Source organism: Paralichthys olivaceus, chromosome 24, assembly GCF_024713975.1.
Source record: "Paralichthys olivaceus isolate ysfri-2021 chromosome 24, ASM2471397v2, whole genome shotgun sequence".
Taxonomy (NCBI): Eukaryota; Metazoa; Chordata; class Actinopteri; order Pleuronectiformes; family Paralichthyidae; genus Paralichthys; species Paralichthys olivaceus.
In genome coordinates this window covers 10,516,444-10,537,198 of record NC_091116.1, presented here as the reverse complement: position 1 = coordinate 10,537,198, position 20,755 = coordinate 10,516,444, and the positions used below count along the sequence as shown (strand labels likewise).

At 42.4% G+C, this 20,755-nt stretch overlaps 1 protein-coding gene across 5 annotated transcripts in view; it reads right to left on the bottom strand.

Moving 5' to 3' along the window:
* The window catches only part of pard3ba (par-3 family cell polarity regulator beta a), a 150,753-nt gene extending 140,809 nt beyond the window's left edge, over positions 1-9,944 (bottom strand). For all 5 annotated transcript variants that reach the window (XR_011240287.1, XR_011240288.1, XM_069520609.1 and 2 more), the window contains exons 1-2: positions 9,494-9,944; positions 2,452-2,553 (exon numbers count right to left, since the gene is read on the bottom strand). Coding sequence is in view for 3 of the 5 variants with exons in the window: in XM_069520609.1 (XP_069376710.1) it covers positions 2,452-2,553; positions 9,494-9,610 (219 nt within the window). In the remaining 2 variants the exon portion in view is untranslated. The remainder of the gene's footprint in view (positions 1-2,451; positions 2,554-9,493) is intronic.
* Positions 9,945-20,755: the final 10,811 nt, after the last annotated feature.

Here is a 20,755-nt window from a genome sequence, read left to right as displayed (position 1 = left end):
CCTTGAACTTGGATGGACTGAGGTAATATAGCGGAAATAATAAACCAGGTCTAAAAGGACAGACGGGATGGAGGATAAAGAGGAAAAAAGCAGGACGACTAAGTGCAGAGATTTTCACAAAGTGGGACACAAGAGATCAGGATTGAAAAGCTCCAGCGTCTGCCCACTTCTCTCCTTCATTAAAAGTAGTGAGGTACCTGACAGGTCAATGACTCCAGCCGGCGTGCCTCCACCTGCCATCTGAGAGCAGCAGGGCACTCGACACACAACACACTGACACAAACAGGGTCAAAGGAGAGGGAAGCTTCCTCGAGCCCAACTGACTGAACCATGACCTGCAGTGCTCTCTTTATACTTTGCTCTTTTGTGTGTGCTGTGTGTACGTGGTCCTACCTAAGCCCACACCCCATGACCTCCTTCTCATTCATCAGATTGATATTACTATTCATGAGGAGGCTGATGGCCGGCTTCTTGAGATGGGGGGCTAATGATTGAGAGTGCGTGTGCATCGGTGTGCGTGTGTGTGTGCACGTGTCGTAAAAGCAGGGGGCAGAACTGTAATCAAATCACAGCCGCCTCTTCATCTCAACCCTCATCAACCACCAGTGGCGTTACTTCGCTGCACGCTAATGCTAACATGCCTCGCACAGAGGAGGAGGTGTGTGTGTGTGAGTGTTGAATAATAGTCAGGGGCTGGCCGAGATAAAGAGGTCTGGACTCGCGGCTACCCTAACCACTGGGCATACAAATAGCTAACCATTATCTCTCATTAGCATCCGTGGCTAACACAGGACCCATGCTGTGCGGTGGAGGGCCCTCACAATGGGACCACTCCTGTATGATTGATGGCGAAACAGCATTCGCCACAATAACAGCACAATAAAGAAAAGGGCTAAAGATAGAATCGGTCAGCTGCGGCGTGGAAATAAAAACGTAGACAAACAAAAGGAAGTCAGACTAATCAAGAACCCCAGGCGCAGCTCATTAATCTGTGAGAGCCGACAGTGTTTGGAAGCCCGTAGATAAATCAGATGATTGGCACGTTATGAGGATCATGTTCACTCATCCCGTTCCGTTTGCTATCTTTTCATCAGGCGCAAAAACAAAAGGGTACAATGAGAAGCGAGATGAAAGCGGGGAGAGTAAAGAAACAAAGGTAAATAGGACAGTTCCAGCTCGGTGCAGGTTCCACCGAGGTGTTTGCTCAGCAGAGCCGCACACTCACAGAGAAAAAAGCACCACGGTTTGAAAACGAGAGCCGACGTCAGGTTAACTTGTTAGTGAGGAGAATCGGATCAAATGCCAGAGCAAGGATTTTGATCGGTGACGCTTCATCGTCACTTTGAGGACGTGGAGAGAAAGTCGGTTTATGTCGGAAAATGAGTCATTCAAATCTGCGACTCACCGTCTCATGCAAAAAAGTAAGATGCAGATCTTGTGATTATGAATCCATCATCCGGGGAAAATGAGGCCTCTGTTCTCTGTGATTTGCAACAACAACTTTCTTCCCCCGTCGATTCCCACTGAGTTTACAAATCTATTATTCAGTTCTGCCCCCCTTTTGCGCATAGAGTAGTTTGCCAAAGTTGCAGTCATCATGATACTGTGCACACACACACACACACACACACACGCACGCACGCACGCACGCACGCACGCACGCACGCACGCACGCACACACACACACTTTTGTTCATGCAGTTTAAAACACCAACTGTTACAGCGTTGAACAGGGTCAGCTGAATATTCCATTTTCATTTAATTTGGCCTTCTTGCTGACTAAGTGTTGGTAATTCATCATTAGTCCTGGCCAGGGTTTTATGAATATGGATTTCGGGCTCATTAGCATATCTTAGGAATGCATTATGGGAAATTATCAAGAGGAATGAAATCTGCTCTTTATAGAAACGGGGCCATTGTCTGTCTGTGCGTATGTGTGTTTCCTGTGAAGTTACATCACTGCTGTTTCCGAGAACTTCAGCACATTTGTCTGAAATGGTGTCTCTTAATCTGTCTCAGTGCAAATGAACATGACGCCTAAATCACACGGAGAGGAGAGGAGGAGAGGAGGAGACGAGAAGACGTCAGAAGAGGAGACGAGAGGACAGAACAAAAACTCAAGCAGTTGGTTCAAACTCCAAACAACCGGTGACAAGCTCACCAAGATTTAGATCTTCAGTACAAATACCTTGTTTATTGGATATTCTGACATTCCACCATGTTGAGACTTTAGTAAACAGTCTGCTACCACACTCTAAGCACGGATAAGAATGACAGACTCCGTCCCTCAAACCAGGTAAACACTACTACTGGTACTGGAGTCTATCACAACATGAAAACTGTCTCTGTGTTGGATGAAAGCAACTATAGGAGAAAACTGTGAGACTCTACAAATTAATGTGAATCAAACAGCATGCTGGACACCCGTGCATCAATCCTCCCCCTCCTCACCTTGTCTCTGTCCTCCACCAGATCACCCAGCAGGTCGTCCATGTCCAGGATCCCTCCCTCAGCGTACTCCAGGTGGTGGGTTTCCACTCCGTAGTCCTTGTGCTGGACACAAAAACATGCAGAAAATTAAAAGACATTGTTGCTTGTATTAGTAAGATTATGGATATCTACGAACCTAAACCTAAACAGGAGAAACAATATTTATAACACAACCTGTCAGTTTGAAGGAAAAATCCCAGTTGTGTTTGCAGGATCCTATACAATCATAAAGCATTACGATATCCTTAATCAACTGAAGCTTTGAGTCAATCATTTAGCATAAAGTATATAGTTAGAGAAAACTGTATGACGAAACAGAATTCATGCATGTACAGTGTTAGGTATCCCTCGTTGTTTAGCAGGTACAGTAGGATCATATGACCCTGAACATACACAATGACAAGTACAGTTTGCACAGAGTGTGAGAGTGAGGTGGAGCAGGACAGGAGCTTTTCCAGTTTTGCAGCTCGGTGGGCGGGGAAGTGGTGGTGGGCACATTCCAGGCCGGTTTCACTGTCACCATGAAGGCAGAGGTCAAAGTGAACACACCCCACAGAGCAGGAAACACACTGCCTGGTGCCTTCACCACTGACAAACAGAACAAGGACTTTTTGACTGAAATCTGTATAACAACAAAACCAACAAAAAATGGATGAAATGAGAAGCATGCAAACAATGGCATCTTCCCCTTTTTTGTACCAGTGTTGACACAATCTGTGTGCAATTTGAGATGAGGCTGATAATAATTGTGTAAATTATGAAAACAAAATGAAACTAGTGTCATTTTAACTTTCTGGATGGGTTAAATATTTGCAGTATTTTCACATTAAAAGGAACTTCTTGTGCGTTGTTGACAGGCCTTATCATTTCTAACAATGTGTGCTGTAGAAAATGGAAAATTAGGAACTGCCCATACCAATAAGCAATTTGTCAATAGCAACACAAGACTACATTACCAGATAAATTAACAGCTACAGGCTAAAAGCCTCTGAGGCTGGAATGAGTTTGGCTAAAACCCAGCGAGCAGCTTCTGCTATATCACTGAGCCCCGTTCTGAATGGGCTTCTTCTTGCTCTGTTGCATGTGAATGTGAATTACAGGGGTGGGGGGTAAAAAAAGAGTGTATCTGCCTTTTACAATGGGCCAAGTCTATTCTCTGAAAACAAATGGTTGGGAGAGTCTGGGATTTCAATCGCAGGAATAAAGCCAGATCCTCCCTTTCTTCAGAAGTGCCCATAATATGAACACCAGAGCTCTGAGAGACAGAGCGGCAAGTAATCCGCAGCCATACAGCATGCAAACACAGTGCAGGTGTCACACCATGCAACTGTATTGTGACAATGTGCAAACAGGCATGCAGTACAGTGAGCCAGGGCTCAACGCATCCTGACACCAGAATATATGAAGCTGCCTTAACACTGAATGTGAGCAAGGGCCAAAAATAAGATAGGATATCTAACTTCCTCATGCTTTGAATTGTTTTTATTTTAATCAGAGCAGTGACGCATCTGAGGAATGTATAAGAAGACACAGCAAAAAATAATGCTGGGAAGTAAGTTGACTTAAACTCAAAGCTTCAAGTTATCGGTGCCTAAACCAGAGATGTTTAAAATGCTGCTGACCCCGTTTCAGTTGAAAACTCTGTATGTGTTTTCAAGTGTGTTAGAATGGTCAGGAATTATTAAAACCCTTGTGTGGGCCGAGATAGTTTAAGATTTTAAATGGCATTTTGAAATCAAAGCGTATTCGAATGGATGTAGCCTGAGAAGATGAAGGGAAGCAACGTGGAATAATGTCATGGCCAGTGTCACGAGAGCAACAGAAACACTTGATGATATCTGTAGGCTACTTTTCGACACTTAAAAGCAAAGAATCTTATTTTATACTTCATACCTCATATATATCATAATTTCATTGTATTTGCACAATGGCAATAAAGCTCTTGAATCAGTGACATATAACAATATTTAAAATCAGAAATTGTGTTTTTGTTGATCATTTGTTGTGTTTTTCTTTTTCTTGTCTACAATGGGACGGCACATGAGTGATGGAGACGTTGAACTGGTGGAGCTCTGTAGACGTAACCAAGATGTCAGGGCAGAGCGTTTACACCTCGCCTGAATAAACCGGTTCAACCTGAACAACTGCCTGAATTCTTCTGCCTCTCACTGACACAGTGTGTGTGGGAGAGAGAAGGAGGGAGAGAGTGTGAGTGTGTGTGTGTGTGTGTGTGTGTGTGTGTGTGTGTGTGTGTGTGTGTGTGTGTGTGTGTGTGAGAGAGAGAGCAACAGCAAAAAAGGGAAGGGCATCATGTCACCAGCATTAAGACGCACACCTTAATAAAATAAGAAGTGTGAGTGTGGTTTTCAGGGCGAGGGATTCATTCACAGCAGTGGATTAGAGGACGGCAATGCCCGTGTGTTAATTGGCGTCACCTCTGCAGGCCGAGCTTAAGACACAGGAAACACATTTTCCTCCCTTTTTACCTCGTGATGAAAAGGGTGAATGAACGACACTTCAGAGGGAAAGCAATCTATACAGGGGAAAGAAGTCCCTCGTTGTCAATCCCCTCGGTAATTCCCCTTTGTGTCCTGAACTCTTCCCATGAAGTGAAAAAACAAAAAGGAGTTCGGGAGCCAGTCAATAGCGCCGGGGAATTACTGTGACAGTTAAAAGAGTAAATTTCCAGCAAATTACACTATTAAGTCCCCCCTTGCGTTTAAAGCCATATCGCTCCTTCTCCCACTCCCCCCTCTCTGGTGAGCAAACACGACACCACTCTAGAACGGTGAAGCGGTGGGGCGATTAGTGAAGCTAAATTCGCTGTGGTGGTGGTGCTGGCAGTGGCGGTGAGGGTGGTGGGTGCTATTTCACACTTTGATCTGCAGAAGAATGTGTAATTACACAGTGGTGTGGATTAGCCACGACAGAAAAAAAAAAAGTACTTAATGGATGAGTGGATGAGGAGTAGAGCTGCGGAGAGATTTCACCCTGAAGGAAGACGACAGGAGAGACTTGACCTTAGCGGTGGCCTACGTTCGGCTGTAATCAGGAGCTAGAATTACTCCTCAACATATACAGGGACATGAATGACATGCTACATCGAGCATTAGCTGTGGCATGATTCACCAAATGCAATAAAATTCTCGGTTTCCACGATTCATTTACAATCATTCTATTTTAAGTTTCTGAGAAATTCCTGGCTTCAGATTATCCGACACACAAATGAGACTTCCAGATCAGACAAGTACAGAATTTAGATTTGCAGAAAAGTGAGCACTGGTATCGGATCTGTACTCGAGATCTGCAGGAGAGAAGATGCAACCCCTCATATTATTTTATGGCAGAGGTGATGTATTAAAGTTGCAATCAACTTACGCAGCAAACGGCAATGAAAAATTGTGTTTTTCCTTCCTCACACGTCCTTTGCAACAAAGGTTGTCTGAATAGTTCGGATAATCAAATCTTAATTTTTACATAAATATATTTCATAAACCAATATTTTTGATTAGGGTTCCCTGAATGTTGGAGAATAAAGAATTGTGACAAAATGTAAACATCAACTATATCCGCTGCAGAATACAAGATTAACTAAAACCTAAGATTTTATTTGTCAGGTTTTTTACTCCAGCAATTTATAACAATATATTACACTTAGATAAATAAAACATCTAAATAACCAACCACAATTTATAATCTCTTGACTATCTGCTCTATTTTTACTGGACGCTGCTCAAACTGGAACAAGACAGTGACATTCTGAAAACTGACACAATCATATCCACTTTTTAATGTCAGGATTTCCAGGGCAGACATCTGTCCTGCTCAAGTGCCCTTAAGCTAAGAGAACTGAGAACACCCTCTGTAGCCTCAGGACGCTAACTGTGACCATTTCCCTGAACACGACTGACAGCGAACATGATCTCAATTCCAATGCTGCACAAAACCTACAGAAGAGAAACATCAGGTTTGAACAGTTACACTAAACTTAAGAAATACCTTTCGCATTGCTGAGCTCTGACGCACCAACCGATCCACCCTGTATGACATGAGTGGGAGGGGAAAAAACGCTCTCAGCTTGTTCAGCACGCTGTCAGGTGTCAGCACAGGGGCTGTGTGCAGTATGGGGGCTGTAATATGAACTGAACCTGCACAGACGCACCATGAGACGGAGAGAGGCATCGACAGTACCTGGCTGTTTCCCCTGAGAACACACATGCAGGTCCCTCAGGCTACAGGCCAACACTAATATAGTAATCGAGAAAGACAAGAGGTGGATCAGCTCCTATTGAGACGTCTCTCTCCTTCAACTGTGGACTATTTCTTTGCTCAATAGACACGTTGAACACAGACATTCTTATATTAACCCAATTTTCCGTCCTTATCCTGAATAAGGTCACAGCCACAATCAAAGACGTGTAGAGTATTCTGATCCTTACTGGCATCATGTGTTAACGTCTCAATCTCAGTATAACGTCCTCCTGGAGATTTCACAGCATTTTGTGACATCCACATACGACAGTTACCTTGATGACACAAGGTTTAACAGGTATGCTGCACTACTACTACTACTGTATACATAATAATCACAGTAATGTCTTATTCAGAATCAGCATGTTTATATATAACTATGCAGTTTAGATGACAGATGGAGGTAAGTTGAGGTTTCATTTACTTCATTTTCTAATACTTATAATAAATCTTAACACTTTAGGTGCAAAACTAACTACACAACTTCCTCACGTATTAGGAGAGCTCCAACAATGTGTGGAAACAATACGGGAAAATCTTTTACTGCCAGGATCGCACACATATACATTTAAATCACACTGTATAAAGACAAGTGGTTTCCACTGTGCAGTTAGAGACTCTGTTGGCAAAACTGTTTTCTCAACAGAAGGGATGAAAGCGACTGAATATGTAGAGTCACAGCTGAGATCACACTAAATAAACTGCTAATTAGGAAGGTCTACATGGCGTGACTGCGACTCACAGAGACACAGTGCAGAGTCCCGTTCGGCAAGCACACGGCCATTAACCAACACACAGAAACACAACAACTCATCGCCGATTAAACCCAGGTTTCTGACACCGCCCCAGCTGTCAGCGGTGAAGCCGGCTAGAGAAGGAATGTGCGGTTAATGTAGGCAATAAGTGGACTCTGCTGGCAGGAGCAGCCACTGCTTCAGGTCAGATCCATTTAGACCTCTCTGGCACTTACAGAGCCGCACTGTCCTCGTGATGATGCGCCTCTATTAAGAGAGGGCAACAGACTGCTGAGTCAGTGTCTCGCTTGCAAACGGCTCCTAATTAACATGCTCTGTGAGGAACAATCAAGGCCTCGGTTCATTCTGATCACACACTCGTGTTTTGCAGAGTACAGCTTTTGCACCGCAGCATCTCGGGAAGAATCAACTGGGGGGGGGGGGGGGCTGGGCAGAGTGGCTGTCGATGAAGCAGAGACGTGACAGCTCAGGGGACACTGAGCAAGATTAGCTGCTGGGTGCGTGTGGTCATCTGGGTGTCTGACATGTTTGTGTGTCTGTTCGTCCATCTCTGCTTCTCGCGTCCCCACAAGCCAGCCTCTCTCGGGGGAAGGTGCGTGGGCGGGCTGAGTGGGCACCAGCCAACCGATAAGACCTGCGGCCTGTCACCGGTCCTAATCCCCAATCACTCTCAGGACAAAGCCTGCCTTCCACCGCGCACATCCTCGACTGCAGCCACATTGAGGACATCAAACAGTAAACTTCCACCTGCCCGCAGAGATACCAGGGCTTAAACAGGGCGCTTTTGTGGAGGTGGACAGCCGAGGCTGCAGCCACATCCTCGCAGAGACAAAACACACATTAGCACACTATCATGCCGGGACAGCATGCACATACAATGCTGCTGATTAATAAAAGGTCACTTCGACAGGATGATTAATGTTCGATGGATTGCAACATCAGCAAGCAGAGAGCTGGAGGGGGGTTCATATCTTTATGCATAGTGTATGTGGGACATTCATAACAGCAAAAGTCACAGGGAGACAACAAACAGCACCAGTGGTCCTTGGACTCTTATTACACCATCAGTTTGGTCTGGAGAGCAACAGCTGGGTTTCTGCAGCTGAGGTATGTGACAATCACACCCCATACATATTGTGTCAAGGCTGCAATGCATTGTGGTCGACTGAAACTGGGCATCTACTTTGATGCAGGTCTTACAGTTGAGTCCAGAACATTAGTGCACCCTCTCTTTTCATAAATCACCAGCAACTTGTTTTGATAGATTAAATATTCATTTCTAATTCAAAATTCCATTGTGGCTGCACTCTGCTCCTCCACAACAACAATATGATTCTTTCATAGACGTATTTGCTCGATCAACATTTGACAATATTAAAACTGATTTTTTACAGAATAAACAATGCATTGCAATTGCATTTGTTATTACATTTTTACATACAAATTATAAATTAAAAATCTGATTGTATATGTGTCACTTATAATAAAAAACAAGCCTAATTTACACTTCTTTGTCATTAGTGTTCTATAATGACATCTTTATAATCATTGTCCAATTTTGTACATTTATATATCAGCCATCGATAATAAAAGTGGATTCATCTTTAGATATTTGGAGCTTTATCACACTTAATTTTGTTCCTTACCAAAGCTGCAAAGCAGTGCTTCAAAGAAGGGAAAAGAAAAGAAAAGATAAAAATTAAATCCTAAATAAAAGAACACTCAGAGATGACAGCTTGAAAGAAGTAAGGAGTAAACCAAACTCTGGTCAGACTTAGAAATAAAATGAAACTCTCGTTTAAGCAATTAGCTTGTTTAAAAACTAGCCTCGTCACGTGTCCCACACCTCAGTCAGGTTATGGGAAGTATTTCTGCAAAGATGTGAGGAATGAGATGAATCAAAAACTTCATCTGTGTGAACAAGTACATTAGATAGAGTAGAGACACAGTTCAGACGTAAATTAAGAGCCTTTAGTATTTTTAAAAGGTTTTTTTACCTGCTCCAGGATCCTCCGGTACCTCCGCGTGGCTTGATCGACTAAATCCCGCACGGTCCATCCAGCTTTACACGGCACCACCACCGCAGTGTCCCCGAAAGTGACGGTAACTTTCATAGTGTCCGTACAATCAAGTAAATATATAAAACACAGAGTATATTAATCCAAGTTCCGGTAGTAAACGTCCCTGGAGCTGCTCCTCCGTGAGGACACCTGTCTGGCGAAACCACCCGAGCAACAGGTGTTTCTGTTCGGGATGAAATCACGGTGCGGAAGTTGCTGGTCCGGTCCGACCTCACCGAGATAAGCCGCTGGAGAACCCCCCCGACAGGACGTCTTCTTTCCGGATAAGTTAGAAGAGAAATGTGTGTTTACCACGTCGGAGCGTGACTGAGTGTCATGCTGAGTGTGTCCGATACAAACACAACAAACCCGGAGAGGAACCCGGAAGAAATCACTGCGACACAGGCACTCCAGGAAATTACATCCACTGACTGTGCAACCACTCACAGAACCCTTTATTCTAAAAATGCACTGTTTTAAACTGTTTCCAAACTTAAATAACTCTTTCTTATAATAATGTACTGTTTTAAACTGTTTCCAAACTCAAATAACACTTAATTATCATTATATTCATATATGTTACTGTTTTAAACAGTTTTCCCAAACTTAAATAATTTTATTCTAATATGTTACTGTTTTAAACTGTTCCCAAGCTCCAATAACACTTAATGATCATTATATTCATATATGTTATTGTTTAAACTCTTCAAAACTCAAATAACACTATATTATAATAATAAATTGTTTTAAACTGTTCCCAAGCTCCAACACTTTATTATAATTATATTAGAGGTGATTTGCCTCTACTTTTTACTTTTTATATTATTTTTGTATTTGTCTTGATTTTCTTTCTACATCTGCTTTGAAAATGTTTTTGCTTTCACATTTTCAATTATATGTTTAACTCTGAAACCCCAATAAAAGCAGTTTTACAATTTTACACAAAGTAAAGAGTAATGAATATATTTTTATTAATATTATATATAACATATTCCCAGTATGGTAACTATAATCTTGCTCTTAGAGGGTTTGTAAAATATTTTGCATCCTTGTTCTCACATAAAAAAAGGAAAAACTAAAGTCACAAACTCTGTGGACTCAGAGGAAAGTTGAATCATCTCTTATTTGCTGAAATCGAAAATCCAAATACAGTTTTCTAATACAGTAGAGATAATAAATAATACCATCATTCCACAGTCTTAAAGCCTATGAGAAATGCTTTAATGAAGTATCAGTTGCTGTTACCTGTGGAAATACAGTGCGGCAGAAAACAAATTAAGCACAGTAAAGTACCATGAAATAGTACCTCAGAGGGAAATATTGTAAAATTTACTCAGCATGACATTTATTTCACAGCTGGTGTCACTAGCTCCTTTACAAGTAAATATTTGACTCCCTCTCTGCTCTAATCCCCGTGCACACACACACTTACACACACAGACGAACACACCTCACATACTAATTACCTAATCGTCATTGTCTGTCATTTTGTGTCATTAGGCGTGTTGTGAAATTCCCTCTATGGATATTAATGGCCGCCAACACCTTTTCTGTGCTTTATCCCTGCACATTGTGCCGTTTTGCTCTTGGGAATCCATCAAATCAGAAAGCCACCGTGGCAGATGGATTCATAATTGGGACAAGCAATTATTTCCACTCCCATTGTGCTTCATCCGAAAGGTGCAGAACAGAACAATAAAGGTCTAACAGCCTCTTTTGCCCTAAACTAAACAAGAAATGATCCCAAATACAAGCTCTGGATTTTAAGAGAGAACAAACTCATCCCAGGTTTATTTCTGTGTTTGCAGAGCAGTTGACAAGTATATGATGTGGGTTATGTTCCCCCAGCTGCTGACTCATCAGCCGTTATTGTTGCCAGCACTTGGCTGCGATCGCACTCCGTCAGCAGTGGAACATTTGTGTTGCTCTACAACATTATTCAAAACCCTGGGAGCTGGATATAAAGACATTCTAGCTTTGGTCTTTGGATTTACGTTCCACACTCACTTGCTGTGAGATTGCATTTTAGCAGCCATGAATTTTGATGGTCTGAAAGTCCCAGAAACCATGTAGTGGCACAAGTAAACTACATACTTGTTTCTGGTGTAGACATGGAAAATATATTTTGGATGATTTTGGCAGATCCTAATTTTGCCTTTACACAGGAAATGTAAAGATTGATTACGTGTCCATTTCCTCAAACTTTCCAGAGATGAAGCCAAAATATCCCGAATATGAGCCCCTCCGTCTTACGCATTTGGAGCCGGTGTTTGCACCTTCACATACTTTTTCCCAAGAGCACCTGACCACATCACACAGCCTTGTTTAGTGAATGGAACTTGCTCAGGTCATGTGTTGACCTTTTGTCTATGTGTTTAAATGTGGACTTTGGCACTGAATGTGAATGACAGGTTTCCCTCTGATGTTGCCCAGGCACTCGATATCCAGCAACCTCTTTTCAACAGGCATATACACACAAACTGTATATACACCCCTTGCACATTGGTTGCTACGTTTCTCAAATTACCACATATGTGTTTGTTCCACAGAGAAGCTTCTCTGTTTGCTCAAGGTGTCTCCCTCTCTGCACAGTCCCTGTCTGCGTGAGAGGAGAAACAATAAAACCCTGAGGACAGGACATGACGGAGGCCTCAATATGTCTCCTCAGCATGTGAACGTATCGTGTACCATGTGAACAGAACAGTTCACAATGAGATGTCACTGTCAGAGTTGTTGTGTGTTGCAACACACAGACACGCTGTGAGGCCTTGATTTTATCTGTCCTGCGTAAGAAAGGAGCTGCTGTCTCACCTGAGAGCGGACGAGTTTGACAACAACGCTGAATGCTTCTTGGGTACAGTACATTGGACCTTTCCATTTTGTGATCAGGCATTAATCGGGCCTATGATCTCACTTCCTCTTTCAATTGAGCAACATGGTGTATCACTCCCTAGCGTTTACTAATGTAAGACTAAGACTTTGCAGAGTTTGATGCTGTTGTTCATCAGAATTTACTGTATGCGTTTGAACGCTCTATCAGACCTTTTCTTGTCGAGTCTTTTCAATCCTCGTCTGGAAGTACGGCGCACTGCTCAAAGCGTTGGCCGTCAATAAAAGCCCAGTGATGTTTTTTGTTGTTTTGTTCGTCTCTCTGAGTGCAATTTATGGGGTTGGGTTGTCTGGGTCGATAGATGTGTTGATTTGCTTTCAGTCTTCAAGCAGTTCCCCTTTTCTAAAGAGCAAAATTGACATGTTCTCAGCGGCAATGCCACCACCCCTGTGTTTTAGCTCAATGTGAGACTGAAGCCAGTCAATAGCTGAGACTTGCTTCACTTCCTGCTGTGCTGCTCACAATTACAGGCCCTGAATCAGTAGCACGGATTACTCAAAAAAAAAACCTGCACTCGCTCTCTGTTTGTGTGTTGTATGTGTGTGCAGCTGCACAAGTAGGCCAGGGGAGATAGTGCTCGCAATCACAAAAATATGTCATTCATTCAGCATGAGGATTTCATTTCAGACCTCAGGTATAATATTCATGCTGCAAAATTGCATTTCTTTTGTGTGCTGCTGCTGAAAGGCTCCGATCGAATAGCTAAAGGCGCTCGTCTGTGAATCGCAAGTGTTGCCGAAGTTGCCCAAATTGATGTCCAGAATTATCACAGTTATTCAAAGCGAAACAGTTACCATCAGGCGCCATGATCTATGGACACACACAGATGCTTTATTACACTTCTACAACTCAGGAGGATCTTTGTGCAGCACTGCTGGTGGTCCACTTCCCTTTAGGAGGCTGCAGGTACGCTGGAAGGAGAAGTGTGCAGAATTTAAAGAGGAAGAGGAAGTTGGGAGTCTTTGATGTTCTTCAATCCTATAAACCAACATGGTGAATGTATACTGTGGTGTGTTAGCAGCTCAGATATCCACCATAAGCCTGAATGCAGAGAGAGTAAAAGGGAAAGTTTTGTCATTTGTGATACTGCAGCAGGATTTAAATACATTACAACTTTCAGTGTTCTTTTTACTAGTTGCCAGATTTCTGCACCAGGAGCATTTAACCTGCGTGCAGCCCTCTGCCATTTACCTTTTTTAACTCCTAAAGAAGTGGACATGGTTTTCTGCTCGTAGCCAATATGCAGGAGAACCGTTTAATAACAACACAAAGAAACAGCAGTTAGTTTTTTCTATCTGAAGGTGGCCTTGACAGTGCCTCTCTTTCCTGGTGTAACATCTCAACCTCACCCTGCATGAATAATGTAGCACCTGAAAACCTCCAATTGGATTTTCTTATGAAACTTTCTCTCGCACAATTTCCACATTTTCCACACAAGGACGCCCTGTGGGAGATAAAGTCTGATAGCTAAGAAAAGCTTATCAGGGTTTTTGTTATGTGGAGTACAGCAGGAAACATTCACAATGAAAGTCCATAGAAAGACAGGAACCAGACAATGTGTATTGTAGCTCCTAGTTTGTTATGCTGTAAAAACATTTTATTTTCAAATGTATGAATTCTTAGTGATGCTGACAAACCAGGAAGTCCTATTCTGCTACACATTCTACACATTGAAATCCCTTCAAAATAAGAGCCTCGGATATAATCAGATGTAAAATGTTAAACAAGTACAACTGACTGCTAGTGTGTGAGTGTGTGTGTGTGTTGTACATGTTATTTAAAGAAATGCCTCTTTTTACAGTGCCAGTGGCGGACTGAGCGTATCCTGTCAAGCAGATGAGTGAGTTTTTCCCTTTTTTCTTTTCATCTTTTACTTTTGGCAAGAAACCAGGTATCATCTGCGTAGAAAATCACAAAGCGGGTTAAGAGGGAAGAAATGGAGCCACAGGTGATCACAGTCAGAGGTGCAGGATGTGGATTTGTCGCGTCTGCACATATTTTCACATGCTTTTCATTAAAAAATACATATTTTCTCACTTCTCACTGCAAGGAAGTAACAAAAGCGAAGTCACTCCGTCTTTGACTGTTGCACACGTCTAATTAGACTAATTAGATTTTTCTCAGCTGAAATCTGGAGTTTAACAAGACACAATCTCACCCTTTGCACTGTGCCCCTTGATGGGTGAGAATGAGACTTTATATTCACCCGGCAGTAGCACATCACACATTCTCTCTCTCACACACACACACATCCACTAATGGATCAAATTAGAGGTCTGGCACATAAACCCTGTTCTCTCACCCTTCGCTTGTGCTCTCTCCGTTTTCCTCTCCTTTCTCTCTCTCGTTCTTTCCTGTCAGAGACAATCGCAGGGTAATTAAAATCTACATTGAGACGAAAGTTGCTTTAATTTAAGTTCATTATACTGCGCCGGTCTCTGGGATCTTTTTTATACATCCGCTGCCTTGAAACCATGGCAACTGCCTCCTAACCTAATTTCCCGCCTAATCACAGCGAGGGAGACTGCCGAACATTGATTTGGGCAATTATGGGGCTACATTTGCAACAAAAGCAAACAAGGCAGTGGCTGGGGAAGGTGGGGAAAGTGCAGAGGGGAGGGGAGTGAGTGAGACTTGAGTGCTAACAGGGAAAATGAAAGAGAGGACAGAGGAGGGGAGACAATGTGGTGAGGCTACATACCTAAATAGTTTAATGGCGCTAAAGTGGCACCTTTTTCCTCTGGCTGCAGCTCGTAAACGTTCCAGTGACGTCTCGTCTTTAGAGTCTGACAGACGCTTATCTTCGCTTAATATTCTGCACTCCTTCAACCCAGTAATTTGACTTTTCTATTTACGGCTGCATTTTTATTGGCTATTTCCACGATCACTCTAGTGGAACCAGAATTACAAACTGTAGTTTATGTAGTTCTGCTTCTAAACGGTGACTGTTTGAGGTACTGGGCTGGATTTCTGTCTGGAATATACTTGTTGCTTATGTTGATATTAATTTCCTATGACAGGCTTCTGAAACATCCCATTGTCATTTTTCATTCATAAAATCATGTATTTGCATTACTATGAATACTTTAAATATGAATCCGAGCACTGGCCCCTTTTTATTTTAAATTCAGCAGACTGATTAAGATCAAATAAATCGAAGGTATAGAGGGAAAAATGAGGTCATATATATGTGATTCTGGTGAACTGACACTTAAAACCTGACCCTTTAATGTCAAGCTGGACTTTATTAAGAGCAGGAGGGGCCGTGCGATTGGTTGAAGCCTCAGAGGTCAAAGGTCAGAGGGTCCAAAAGTTGAGAAAGGCTTTACTGTAATAACACAACCTCATTATGGGGGATGGTTACGGCCCAGGCGGGGTCAGACATTTGTTTTTTGCTGACCTGGCTTTGGGTGTTGCTGTTATGTGACCACATGGATTCTGGGTATTCATGGTGATTACGTCTGTAGAGGAAGAGAAGAGAGAGAACAGGACATAAAAAATCCCCTTCCCTGAGCTGCTGTGTTGCGATCGTGCACGTGTGAACGTCCTCTGGCTCTCTTTTGCTGGTGTAGGTGCGTGAACGCTGGCCGCCGTCGCAACTCTTCCCCGGCTGCGACATGACAATCCATCAACCAAAAACACTTGATTAAGTTATGCAAATGCACTAATTGTAAATGCACAGCAGCTCTGCCTCATCACTTAACCCTCGGTAACCTGTTTAAAGGTTTCTATAGCAGCTTACAGTTTGGCCCGCTGGATGGATTTTGTCTCCTGCATTCAGCGGAGGATGAATAGATGGGAAGAGAGTGTGGGAGGAGTGTGTGTGTGTGTGTGTGTGTGTGTGTGTGTGTGTGTGTACATGTGCAGGGGGCAAAGAAGAAAAGAGAGATCAAAATTGCCCCTCTGCCAATCAAAAAACCCAATTATCATTCTCAATCAGCTCTGGAAAGACACAAAGAGCCACTCTCACACAATGGATCACTGGTCTAGACCAGGACAATTACTGCATAATTAGTTCATCAGATGGTCCCAGATTGATCCAACTTTGATTTGCATGCAGAGCTGCGTCGGAGAATAAGCCCGGCTTTGAAGACTGCAACCGAGAAATGGGTGCAACCGTAAGCGAGAGCGGACACAATGAGTAAAAATGCCTCGGCCACAAAAATTGAGCTCGATCACAGCTGTTACACAGGTTATTGGAACTTTTGCACTGCCTCGCACTTTCAGGGTGAAGATGGAAGATTAGGGAGAGGAGAGATTACTTTTGTATCTCTGTGGCTGGAACAGCGCAGAGCCATGGAACTCTAACATAAACGTTCCCGCCATTTCCGAAGCATTCTACGTAAGTTAAGACTTTTGCCTGATGAGGGCGTCGTTACAAAGCCAGCTCTCCGTGGTGGTGATTGCAAGACAGAGGGTGTGATTCACAGGATTTGGGTGAAGGCAGCCTCTGCGATCGATGACAAGGAGAAAGGTGTAAGGAAGGAGAAAGTGGCCTGAACTTGTCACAAGGAAAGCGCCACACTGGGTTTTCTCTTTTAGAATCCAGGCTCAATCAATTTCCGAGGGGGAGAGAAAAGACGCCCTGCTTTCTGCAGACAGTGAATAGACGGTGATTGCTTGTGTTACAAAGGGACTGGGGTACAGGTAATGACTGTGTGGTTTTTGACAGACACCACCCAGCAGCAGCGACATGGCTAGACACTCCGCCATTTGATTTGGGATAAGCGTTGCTATGGAGACCTGTGCTATTTGATGGCACCCTGCTGCTGGGGAGGGAGTTGATTTACATACAGTATTTTCTCGTACACTGGGAAGCAGAATTGAATTAGAAATATATTGGTTCAATTTAAAAGTGGATTTGTTTTTGTCTTATGGATAATATTTTTTACTTTTTCGGCAAATAATCTCATCAGGGACTAAAGCTGCTAAAAAACATATCTTTTAAATATTTTAGGAAATATATCCTTGAAGAAAATGTTTTCCTAAAAATACACGCAGTGATCTCGACCTTGTCTCATGCTTCAGCTTAGTGTTGAATTTTTCAATATTTAACAGATTTTTTATCGTGATCCCTCGTCATCTTAACTTCAGGAAAGTGCTGCAAGTGCCCAAACCTGACTCGCGCTTTAGTTGCTGTGAGCAGACGCTTTAAGGGAAAACAAAAACAAAAAGTTTGACCTATCAAATCAATACATTCAAATTTTGACCTTAGTTTGCTCGATACAAATAAAGGATTCAATATTTCTCTGCTAGAATTTAACTCTCGCCAACGTGAAGAGACCTTTGACAACATTTTATTGAGATACATAAAATGTGAGGAATTCAAAAAACTTTAAAGATGGGGGTGAGTACAGCCCTTCCTCTTTTTCTTTAACATACAAATGTAACTTCAGTCACTAGGGGTCTCTCAATCAAAAACAATAGCAAAAGAGCAGGTTTGATGATGTTGTAAAGCAGCGTGGGATCCTGGGAGTTGGAATTGTAAAATTTCTCTGGGTGTGAACATGGTTGGAAACATTTTGGATGATCTTACTAGACAAGTCAACATATAACATAGTTTATACATTAAAATGAATAATTGTTACATTTTATATCTTTAAGTCAAGGAAATATCAATTTCCCACATCAATTCTGCACCGTCTTCTGTCTTCGTTTTCTCATCTCACTAAATCCAAACTGCATTTTCCCAAGGAGATCGTATAAATATGAATGGTGGAGCGAGCCAGTCGAGGAGCATAGAAATAAACTCGTGGCCCCGTGTCTTGGCTCCCAGGTCGATCACAAGGGCTAAGACCGGGCTTACAGCCGCTTCGTCGAGACTGCACCAAGGTTGAGGATGAAAGAAAGATCTATTTCTGCCCGAGCTCTCCTTTGTAATTAGAGAGGAATCCATATGGCGTAGTTTCTCAAGCAAGTCTACAATTGTGCCGAGCCATAATTTACTTAATTACTTTGAGACGCCTCTTTGATTCAGTCAATATCAAAAAGAGCTTTTTGGAGGAGAGGTAGGGAATGATAGTAATTTCAAGGCTCCCTTTCTTTTTTTCTCCTTCTTCTGGTGAGCAGTAAACTGATTATAGATGAGAGGTTGTCAGATGTGTCTGTTGTGCCTTTTTCACTTGGTGATGGAGTGATTTAAGAGTGAGGACTTCAGTGAAAGTATACTTAAAAAACCAAGAGAAATCCCATCTTTCTGTCTGAATAAAATCAAGTGTTGTGATGGGTGCCATTTATTTAAAGTCTATTTGATTCAAATAGTAAATTGGATATGAAACGGTAGAAGCACTTTTCAAGATGCTTTTGCAAGAAAAGAAAATGTTTCAGAAATCTGAAGAAAATAAGCTGAAAGTGAAATCCACACACAGACAGAAAAAAAACAACAAAAAAAACAAACCCAAACATCTTCACTAGAGTTCAGCCAACCTTCGGGGATTTGTAAGACCGCTCCATAACATCCTTGAGGCAACGAAAGCTAGGGTGCCACTTACCTGCTGGAAATCCTGCAAGTATTTTTTTTCCTTACCGACAAAGGAGTGCGCCAGGCCTTACTTGAAAGCTGCTCTCTGCAGGGCCGAGATTAGAGGACATTCCTCTCTGTTTCCACTCATGTAGGGAACACGTAAGTGGTCACCGCTGCCCTGTTGCAGCGTGCGGTCTCGGGGCGTCTTTGAAGTGGCGGGATAAGCCGGCCTTGGATGCCAGTGAGTTAAAAAAAAAAAAAAAAGAGCTTGCAGAGGGATTTTGAAACAGAGGAAGGAATCCAGCTCTTCTTCAGATCATTGCCAGCCTCATTTCCCACTGTGTCAGCGAACAGTCAGAGAAGGGGAACAAGGAGAGGGAAAAAATCCTGGAAGGTTTTGAAGGCAACTGAGTGAGTCAGACACGTGGGTCGCTTCATTCTTAGACACAAAAGGGAAGGACAAACCTCTCTACAGTAAACATCTGTGTTTCTTTGATTCGGAAAGCCTTACAAACAAGTAACATTTTTTGATAGAAGCTTAAAATAGAAATTGGTCAAGAATATGTCATGATTTCAGGGAGCAATTTGACCTGCTGGTGGCGCTAGAGGAATTTTGAGAAGACGAGGATCATTTCTGAACGTTGCTGTCTTGGGTTCACCCTCTGAAATAGTTTATCTAAGAACTTAAACTTTGTTTTTATTTTAGATTTTATATTATTTTGCTCATTGCCTTAAATGTTTTGTATTCTTCCTTTAATTAGGTAAATAAAGTTTTTATTATCGTTCCAAAACTTCATGGCAATCCGACTGGTAGTTAAGATATTTCAGTCTGGTCCGCTGCATCCTAACGACCAGAAGGACAAATCTGACCCTGACCTTAACCTCAGGGAGCCGAGGAGTCACCAGCCGTGTCTCCAGCGCCAAACTGTCTCGCCAAGCTCAACATGCTTTTGACTCTGCACTGAAAATAGTCTTCAGTTTCCCATCAAACTCAGAAAAACATGTTCTGTATGCGTTTCATATCACAAAAACTGTTGTTGAAATACTAAAACTCAGGAAGCTGACACACACACGGCTGCTAAAATGAAAAATTCTCCTTGTCTCGTGGATCATTGTGCACACTTTTCACTGTAATCCACTCTGACACGCTCTGTATCATCGGAAACTTGTGGGTCTTGACTAGAATTCAAAATGAAGTTCAGCGGGTTTGAACAAATCTTTGGCTCTGCACCATATGCCCGAAGGACGGACCCGCCGGTGGATCTGTGTGGGCTGGAGTGAGTACGAAGATGTTACAATAATCATACAAGCGTTGTTTTTCGAGGGAAGGTTTCGGCACATGAATAATGTGTGACCCCGGGTTATTGCTGAAGACAGTGATTGTATCTGTGATGAAGAATGGGCTCAAGTATTGTATCAACCACAAAGTCATGGACTGTATTATTCACAGAAACAGGCCCCTTCAAAGAGATAAAACACTTTATATGGAACAAGAATTTCTAACAGTGGTCATTCAAAGAAACATTAGCACCCTAAATGCATTTTCTTATTCAGCTCTATTGTCTCAATGTGTTTTTTGTTCAGAATTTGACAGAAACCATCTTTGAGAGGTGATGGGGAGGTCAGGGTGAATGGATAAGTCATCCAAACTTTGGACTTTAAAACTGGAGGCTACTGTTTGTTTCCCATATCCAAAGTAAACACATCTCTTCCTGGTTCTTCACCGCAAGTTGTTTTGAGCCTGTACCAAACAAAATCTTCCAAATTGTAATGATTCAATAGATTATTGCTTCAGAAGCCACTTTATTTTTGTAAGGTCAGTGAAACAACCCATTAAACATATGCA